Source organism: Megalops cyprinoides, chromosome 25 (assembly GCF_013368585.1).
Source record: "Megalops cyprinoides isolate fMegCyp1 chromosome 25, fMegCyp1.pri, whole genome shotgun sequence".
Classification (NCBI taxonomy): Eukaryota; Metazoa; Chordata; class Actinopteri; order Elopiformes; family Megalopidae; genus Megalops; species Megalops cyprinoides.
In genome coordinates this window covers 6,271,524-6,281,196 of record NC_050607.1, presented here as the reverse complement: position 1 = coordinate 6,281,196, position 9,673 = coordinate 6,271,524, and the positions used below count along the sequence as shown (strand labels likewise).

General features: G+C 44.4%; 1 protein-coding gene across 2 annotated transcripts; it reads right to left on the bottom strand.

Moving 5' to 3' along the window:
* Window positions 1-331: 331 nt before the first annotated feature.
* mdm2 (MDM2 proto-oncogene) lies at window positions 332-7,298 on the bottom strand. Of its 2 annotated transcripts, none has more exons than XM_036520088.1 (11): window positions 7,030-7,298; window positions 5,774-5,846; window positions 5,618-5,692; window positions 4,281-4,414; window positions 3,833-3,882; window positions 3,474-3,532; window positions 3,202-3,265; window positions 1,952-2,109; window positions 1,618-1,770; window positions 1,451-1,522; window positions 332-984 (listed from the first exon to the last, which is right to left on the bottom strand). In XM_036520088.1, exons 2-11 carry the CDS (start codon window positions 5,831-5,833, stop codon window positions 460-462), a joined length of 1,350 nt encoding a protein of 449 aa, XP_036375981.1. In that variant the 5' UTR covers window positions 5,834-5,846; window positions 7,030-7,298; the 3' UTR covers window positions 332-459. The 2 variants fall into 2 exon arrangements, with proteins under 2 accessions (XP_036375981.1, XP_036375982.1); XM_036520089.1 differs by lacking the exon at window positions 7,030-7,298 and adding an exon at window positions 5,941-6,088.
* Window positions 7,299-9,673: the final 2,375 nt, after the last annotated feature.

Below are 9,673 nucleotides of genomic sequence, written 5' to 3'. Positions count from 1 at the left end.
TCGGACACAGTGCCTGTGAGGGCTCTGGTGGTGCATGTTCAGTTTTAAAAACTGCAAAATTTTGTGCAAACTGCTATTTTTTTTCACTCTCATCTATACACAAATCCTACTATGTAACTGTCTGGAAAGTTTTATCAATCTTCAATAGCTTCTAAATATTCACAAAAGCGCTGAAAGGATGTAAGTTCTCATCAGCTAACATTCCTTATGACAGTGTTCACATGAATTTAAAGTACATACTTACTTCTCCAATATCTATGACAAAGGATACCTCGTTTATTCATCAAAGCTATAATCTTCTGTATGTACAAAATAAGGTAATGAACATAAATCCTTCAAAGAAAAGCATAATAGATTTATTTTTGTATACTGATGTTGATGAAGTAGACATTGTTGTTGTGTACGTGTGTGTGCGTATGTGTGTGCGTGTGTGTGTGTGAGAACAGGGGAAAGCCAGCCTTAGCTCAGGTAGGTGAGCACCACTGACTGGATGGGTTCTCTGCAGACGGGGCACAGTTTGTTGCGGTTTTTGAGTTTCTTGGCGCAGGTGTAGCAGGCCATGAGGTGGCCGGTGCGGCCGTGCACGATGCAGCCGTTCTTGGGCCGGCTCTGGCAGATGACGCAGGGCTCCAGGCAGCTGGGGGGCAGGCAGGCCTCCAGGCTGCTGAAACGCTCCAGCTCGGGCACCTCGTCCTGGCTGGACGGGACGCTGCAGGAGCCGGAGGTGGAGGGCTGGGAGCACACCTCCTGGGGTTCCGAGAGACAGTCCTCCTTGGTGTCCCGCGTCAGGGGCGGGGACCGAGCTCGCTTGCCGTCGGGGACGTCCAGCCCCTCCTCAGCGTCTCCCTCAGCGGCAGAGGGCTTCGGGGACAGGGTTTTTGGGGTGGGCTCAGGGAGCCAATCCTGCCGCAAAGTCCAGCAGCGGTTGCAGTGGCGTGGGAGAGGGGGGTTCAGCTCCTCACACTTAGGGCACTTCCAGTAGTCCTGATACACAACACACACCACCGTTACAGCAAACACATAACCAAATGCAACATGTGCTCCAACATACATCACGGTCTCACTGCCACAGAAACCCCACTGACAGTGCAGCACACATACCTCAGCAGCTGCTACACATAGACCCCATTCTCCTAATACTTTGCTAGTAACACATTTGTTCAAGGAACACACCAACAGCATGACAACTACTTGTGATCAACCTGCAGGATATTATTTAGTCTCTCTCTTCAAGTTCATCATTACTGAGTTGCTTTGGCCTTCAACAGAAGGCAACCAGAAACTGTAAGCCTATTCTGGTTATCAACTATAATCAAGTTCATTCTCAACAATATTCATTCTGTAAATGCCAAATGCGAAAAGGGCAAGATGTGCTCTGCCTATGTTGTACTGAGGTAAAGCTCAGAGGTGATGATGACGGGACAGCTACAAATACAAAGAAACAACATACTGCTTCTGTGATCTCCGTGTCCTCGTCGAACGAGTCCTCGTCCTCAGCCTCAAAGATGGTGACCTGGTACACCTGCAATGGGACAGGGACAGGGCGAGAGTGAGGCCAGGGCCTGGAGAATCCCACACAGAGAGCAACATTTCCCCGCACGGACACCGAGCTCAGACCTCGTCCTCGCCCGACACCACCGACGCCTCGTCGTTCTCGCTGTAAGCGTCTGAGTCGATCGACTCCACTTCAAACTCCACACTGAAGTTGTCCGAGTCTGAGTCTTGGCTGAAACTCTCGTCAGAGTCCTCGCTACCAGAAACACCTACTTCCTGTGGAGGAAAGAGGAAAGCAGTGGTTACAATACTGCTGATGAAAATCAGCTAGCTATGTTTAACGAGGAATACTGATCAATGTGCAGGTCTTACAGACATTACAAACATTTCTTAGTGCTGTTTTGCAGTCTGCATAGAGCTAAATGACTAAGCGTTGACAGATGTGATAGACACTCACAGCATTGCTGCGAGAGTCCGAAGACTCGCTGCTCCCCCGGTCCCGCCTCAGTCCCTCGATGACACACCAGGACAGGCTGTCGTCAAAGGTCAAGGAGAAGCTGTCTGACTTGTGCCTCTTCCTGCGCTCGCTCTGCTCCTCCTCCGCGGAGGTCCCAGCTGCAGGGGACAGGATGTGATGACTGTCACTCACACAGCCACATTCACCCCTCAAAACTCAGAGCTCTGACACCGGAACATTACCATCACAATGCACAAAACTCAGAGCTCTAACAACGGGAACATCACCAAAACTCAGAGCTCTAACACCGGAACATCACCATCACAATGCTTGTGTGCTTTCATAGCATTTTTAGGTCCTGTGATTAAGAACACAGAATCTATCTGACTTCTGGCTGACCGAAAATATCACGTGTTACGAAAATATATTTGTCACTTAAAATGAATATGCTTTCCAGTTTTAGTTTAGAACATAATAATGCATCTATTCCAAAGTCTACTCAGTTGGCCTACCATTTGCCAGATGACACAAACTCACAATTGGTGTTTATACTGAGCTTGCTGTACAGCTGTCACAAGAACATGATGTTGTGAAATACATCCTTTGACAGGAACCCTACCACAAGACCAGACCTATCAGAGCTAAGGGCAGAAATTCTATTTACAGTGATTATATGGTTGATAACAATATTTCATGATGTTGCTCTGATGCATTCTGTGCCTGTCCAATAAACAAGCCCTCTTTGTGTGGATGTTTACCCAGTGAAGGTCGTCATTATACAAAGCAGTCATCTGAACACATTCTGCCCAGCCTCCGGACCAAAGTGTTCCTCGGGCTATCGGACACAATTCTCAAAGACACTAGTCATTTGTGTCCCAACTTGTTTTCCTCCAAATGTCCTCCTTTGCTACTTTGGGTTTTTAGAGGGCACCATATTTGGCAATAGGCTGGAAAACACTGAACACTGTACTCAGAAGTTTTATTTGCAAACAGCTGCATTCAGATTCAGCTGAGAGCAGATGCTTCATCCTGCACTTGCACCAATTCTTCCAAAAGTCTTTGGCAACTGGCAGCACACAGAACCCTTCTTACACGACTCGCCTAGAATTACATCACTAACTGCCAAACCATAAGTGAAAATACTACTCCACTTGGCAGGAGTACCCAGTGTAGTATTGTGTAAACACAGCTGTTGTACTGGTTTAAACATAGCCACGCAGGGCAAACTATGCAGACACAACCCTTCTTACCAGGGTCACTACTCCTCCTCCTTCGCCGTCCTGAGGTACATGAGAATGAGTCCGAGTCCGTTTCCTGCAACAAAGAGGAGCAATACAAGAAATACAAGTTTTAAAGCCAGAAATACAAACAATGGGGGCAAGTACCTCTACTCAACATTAAAATAGGTCACACACAAATCACACATAACTGCTCTTAGACTGAACGGCAGGTCAAACAGAATTGAGATGACAGTTACTTTCACATAAGTGACGATGCGACAACTGACAGTGTGCCATCTCACCTCAGGCCCCCTATCAGGTTCACTCTGACTCCTGGGTTCTGTAAATCCACACTGGGAATCTATTAGGAAGACAATTAACAGACAATACTCAAACCTTACAACTCACAGCTCCAAACTACAACTGCTGCCTTGCTACACATTATTATGTTATGCAATGGCTTCTTGTGCAGGAATCTAGCTCATCTATGCAGAAAACTGTTTCAGGTGAAGTTCCATTTTAGACAAAATGTTAAACAACTTTTTAATGTGGTCATGAATACAACCATATCTGAATGGCTACAAGCAAATGGCTAGCAACAAATCTTCTACAACTGGAAGCAACATAAAACAAATTTAAAGAATGAAACATTTTAAGCTACCTTGGTTTCTGACAGCAATCAGGTTTTTGGAGATCATTGCATAAAGGACTCTGAAAGAAACATTCGTGTTTAATGTTAGATATTGAGATGGTTTCAGTTTCTGCCACTTTCAAGGAACATAAGATATACATTTTTCCATTCTCTCTCTTCAAGGACCAGAGTGCACTGTGCTTCTGAACATGCCCCTGAGTTAACTCAACCCTTTGGCCCGTTGATGAAAGAACTATTCCACTTCTGAATACATCTGTGTCAATACACGCAACAAGTGGCATCATGTTTTTCAGACAAGAGAGGCCTACAGAGAACCAGACAGCTGTGGTACAGCCCAGCCACCTGCGTCCCTTGTGTCTACAGCCCAACCCTAAATCCCCAGGGGCTTCTGGGAACAGCTGCGTCCGGCCCCTTAGTCCACATGGCGGTGGAAAGGGCTACTTCTGCCAGAACGCACCGAGGCTCTTTGACGGAGAAGCTGTCCACCCCCAGCACCGCTCCCAGGGCATCGTTGGCGCAGTGGACAATGTGCTGCTGCTTCTTGTCGTACAGCTGCTTGCCCATGATGTACTGCCCCAGGTAAAACATGACCTGATATGCAAAGCAAAAAGAGGCAGTCAGCACAACAACGGCAGCTGTGGCTGTCCTTTGGGCATTGCAATTCTCGCGGTGAAACAACCGCCCAACAAGCATGTGTGGGACCTTTTCAGAGGAGCACAGGCTTCGGTGGTTCTCTGAAAAACTCCAATGAAGTTTTGTTGGACATACCGAAAACCTACAGACATTGATGGCAGTGATCCCTACACAGGAAGAGCAGTACTGTGGTTAGTGAAGGATGTGGCTGACTTTCACTATGACGTGCTTCAGCATCATTTCTACAACACTGGCATCCATCACATAAACCTTTGAGAAATGTGGTTCCTATAATGTTTATAACTCCCACTTTAGGCTGTTTGGAAAATAATACAGTGAACCTGTTAATCACAAAGCCTAATCTCCCCTTTGAAGCATTCAGTCCTCCAAATGGATGCCTCTACATTCTTTCTCCAAAATGGTCCCATTCCAAAAAAAAAAACCATTTCATTCCATTCCTGGAACCACAGTGACTCAACATACAAGTCATTGAGACTGCAGCCCTTTTCATATTTGTACTGTGGTCTTGATGATTCACACTTCCTCTTCCAGAGGGACATATACAAGGCAACTGGGTTTTCCCTCACCCCATCATTACTTATTGCACGATGTTCTTCTCTACCCTGCAGGATCTCCATAGTTCTCATTCTCTGAGCAATGTGGGCATCCATTAAATGAAAGCAAATTCGCTCCCGTATCTGTATCTGATTTAAAAGAAGCTGTTAAAAGCCATAGAAAAAAATCTGCTTGTAACAGAGTCACATTCCTGATCTCTGGAGACTAATAAGCAGTCCAAAGAAGTTCAGCTGAAATATGAGAGGCATCCTTATTCATACCAAATTCATAACTACTGAGTCAGAGCCAACAGCAAAAAACCAGGGCATAAGTCTTATAATTATATAAAATAAATAAGCACCATCAATGTTTTTCCTAGCTCCTGGTTTTACCAGTTCATTCCAGTAAAGAGAGGGTCAAAATACAGGCAGAGTTCCTTTTTCCTTCCTTCCTTTTTGATAAACTAAAGTGAAACTACAGTCCTCCCTTGTCAGTCCTGGAACTCATTTAAAACCAATTATTAATGATTTCATGACTTAATGTTAATCTGTTGCCATAGTAACAGCAGAGCCTGTAGCCTCCTGCTGTCAGCAGGTGATCTCTTACCTCCTTCATGGTGAAAATGTCCTTGTCTGCACCTGCGTGCTGCAGCAAGGTCTGTAGCTGTACTTTCGGCCGTACCTGTGAACAGACACACAGACAACATTTAAATCTTCCAATACAACAGCTAATTCTCAGTGACATACAAAAACTAACACTTACAAATTTCTCGTTGTCCACTGCGTTCATTTGGGCACTGCTTAAACAATCATTCGTTGCCATTTCTGTCTGTTACCTGAAACCAAGAAAAAGAAATGTCATTTAGCCATTTAAACAAAGCGTCCAAAATATACAGCACGCAGAGCAAACGGTGCCGAAGCAATCCGTACCTTAATAAATAGCGATATATTATATACAAATCTACAAACTCTTCAGCTGTACATAAAGTGCCAGTAGAGCTCAGCTGCGCGCAAGAGGGAACCACTTCCCTGTCGGCCCCGGATTTAAATAGGCTCGTACAGACATGTCAGGGCTAGAACCGCTCCGGTCTGATTCTGCGATTGGGTGCGCAGCGTGGGGACTGCTGGGGATTGACATGTCGAAGCATGATCGCACGTCTGGGGGGCGCTGACTCACCCCGACGCGGGGACGCGGAGGCGCGCTCCCTGCGCGCTCCCTGCGCAAGGCTGGCCCCTGACAGACGGAATATGCCCGGGCATGCCCCACACGCTTTACGATCAGGACAGCGCAAAACCGCACTTTCACATTGTGTAACCGTGCAGTATGACTGACACCGACAGGGCGTCATGGCTTTCGAAAACAAAGGGCTTTGCAAGTTTGACAGGTGAACTATATGACCGTTTGGACATGTCAGGGATTCCCAACGGACGACCCCACACTCTGGATCTTAACGTTACAGTCACTCATTTGTATCATTTTTGATGTGATGGTAAAATGCTCGAAGAAATAAAGTCGCTACCAAGCAACGGACTGGCAAGTTACTGTGTTTTAACCAACTCATACAACTACTGGACTCAAGGCCATCTTAAGTTATTTAACGTTCGCTGTATTTTTGATGTGTTCAAGAGCGTTTGTTTTGGGATAAAAGACCAATACTGTTCAGTTAATTTTGCTAGTTTGTTAACTGACACGAATATTAATGCAGCAGCCCGACAAATATCCCCTGAGCTATAGCTAAGTTTACTGGACTAACTCGCTGGCTACTCTAAAACATACTAGTCCATCACCTCCTGGCTAGCTAGCTGACCCCTTGTGTGTTTACGGGAGCGAAACCCACATCACGTTTGCTAGGTAGACTTGCATTATGTGTAGCTAATGAGACAGATAGCTAACCTCAAAATGTTGCTTTAAAATCACAACGGCTCGCTACATATGTAACTCGTATCCTTCACAGGTCAGTTCCCAACAGTAAACATGTACACTTGTCCACCTGTAGTGAGCTGGCATGCTAAAGTTACCTGCGTGCGTCCTCGCAATCCTTTCCGGCGTCGAGTGTAGGAAAATCCGAGGCTTATTCAGAGGCCTTTCAGAGTATGCGAACCAACTGGTTTATCAATACGAAGCAGGCTACACGGACGAAACCAATTGTGCTGCAACGTTTTTTGTTAGCTGTACCAATATTAAAATTGTGAAAGTATTAAAGTGCCATCTATATCTGTAGCCAAAAGATAATTTTATCTCGACAGCGCAGCCTGAGAGCACATCTTAATTCACTTTCATAATCCAGACAGCGCGGGGAGTCACTGTCGCCCCTTGCGGCGGTTTGTCAGACGGAAGATTTTGAAATTCCAACGGCTGACTGAGCATTACCGCACGTGCATGCATACTGTACTGCAGTTACCTGCAAAACAGCTAGCGATTTCAGGTCGATTTATTGGAACAAAGAATATGCATGCTGCGTATAATGAAACCTCTGCAGAGTAATTATAAAATGTAAAAATAAAATTCATAAAACTGTAGGTTAAAACTTTTTATCCATTTATACAGCTGGATATTTATTGAGGCAATAGGGTTTTGGGTATTGAGGCAGGTGGGTTAAGCACCTTGCCTAAGGGCGCAACAGCAGTAACCCAGTGGCAAATTGAACCAGCAACCTTTCCATTACAAGCCTTAGCTTCTGACCACTATGCCACATGGCTGGACACAGCTCATCTAAGCATACAATTTGAGTTTTGCTGTCTAGCTACCAGGCAGTGGGATTTAAGGTTTACATAAATGAGAGTTAAAAGCAATCAAGTGAACCCAGGGATCCATGATTCTTCTATCCAAACTTTTAATTTGACACACGGTGACAGGTGGTTAACAAAGGGAAACGTGCTGACTTTGGACCACTGTAATCAAAGGGTTTTTAACACAAAATATACAGACAAAATATTTAACATGGACAGGATTTTGGGGATTGTCCAAAGGTGTCATTTTTTTTCAGTGCCTCATCACTACAAAGATTGTTAGTAATCATGGATGTACAGATGGGAATGTTTATTTTTATGATTTATGTTTATTTTTACGATTCTTTATATTTAATCCCCTCAAGAGTCATACGAGTCAAACTTTCTAAAGGTCACTTGATGTCTGATCCTCTATCATTAGAGCATTGTGAGTTCCACATGGTTTCTGTGAAATCAATGCCCCAGTCTGTCCGAGATAACAGCCTGTTTGTGTTGCAGGGTTTGCAGTGTTCCGCGCTGGCTACCCAGACTGATGTGCTGTGTGTTTAGCATCAGAAATCCCCTCGCTTCCTGCAGGGCAATACGATCCACCTAATATCATCCAACTCAGCAGAAGCTGGAGCATGATCAGCAAAACCAGCCCCCCTGAGTTTTAAAAACTGCGAGTCAGTGCCCCCCCCCCCCCCCCCACCTCCATGTGCTCAAGATCTGAAGCACAGCATTTTGTCATTTTGTTCTGGTGAGCTTCTTTGAAAATGTTGCCTTCACACGCCTTCCAAAAGCCCAGGAAACAAGAGAGAGTGAATTTGCACACCCTTACACAGGATGGTGGTTGTAAATTCCTTAATTGACCCTACTGAAACCTTCATTTGGTGCCAGCCTGTACTCTGCTGTTCTCATGTTAACTGAGACTGACATTTTTCTATTTTTTTACATAAATGAAACCAGGTATCAGCAACTGCGTTATGTCCACACAATCCAAAAAAAAAAATTGCTGTTTTATTTCGCTCATTGAAAACTGTCAGCTTCATTCCTGAATGAGAGTAGTCATGTTTTGGGTCTCTGTCCTCCTCCATCCCTGAATGAGAATGAGTAAGGATGAGTCAGGGATTATTTTAGAACACCAGGATCCTTACAGCTCTTTTGGCCTCAACATGTTTGGACATGTGTTCTGTATAATTCAAAGTCCCCAGAAGTACTTATCATACACATACATATTTAAAAATAATGTACTTACCAAAACACACTACATATAATTGCTTAAAATGCACAATTAAAGATAAGTACACACAATAGCATGAGATGGCAGAGAAAACAAAAAGTCTTCCCTGTCCTTTAAATTTCATCAGCTGTTGTGATGAATGAACAGCCATTATTTTGTGCTGATTTAATCTGGTGGAGATACTGTTGTAAGGGACAGAGGGTGATCCTGGGCAATGATAAATTATCACAGGAGCTTGCAAATGATGTGCTTTTCTGACAAGAAAAAAATGCTCTGGCTGTCAAGTCACTGATACAAAACAGCAAGCACAGCCACATGACTTTCTAGAACAGTGATAAACCTGACATGGCAGTATGCGGAACAAGTATAAAAGTAAACCCATAAAACTATTATATATATATATATATATATATATATATATATATATATATATATATATACTATTATGTCTTTACAACTTTATAAAAGTAAAAATTTAAGATGGCCAGCTTCGTTTCGTAAAACCGACTTTGTTACAGTTAATTCATACGTTAACTCATAAAAAGGCACCATGGATGAAACCTTGTCACTGCTTTTGTTTAAATAAGCTGAGCGTACAGTCACGATTGCAGGAAACCAGGGTGAGCGCTTTCACGGCAACACTGGGCTCACTGTGGGCCACGCTGTACCTGGCCACTCTGACCGCTGCATTCCGGAACCCTTTGGGGACGG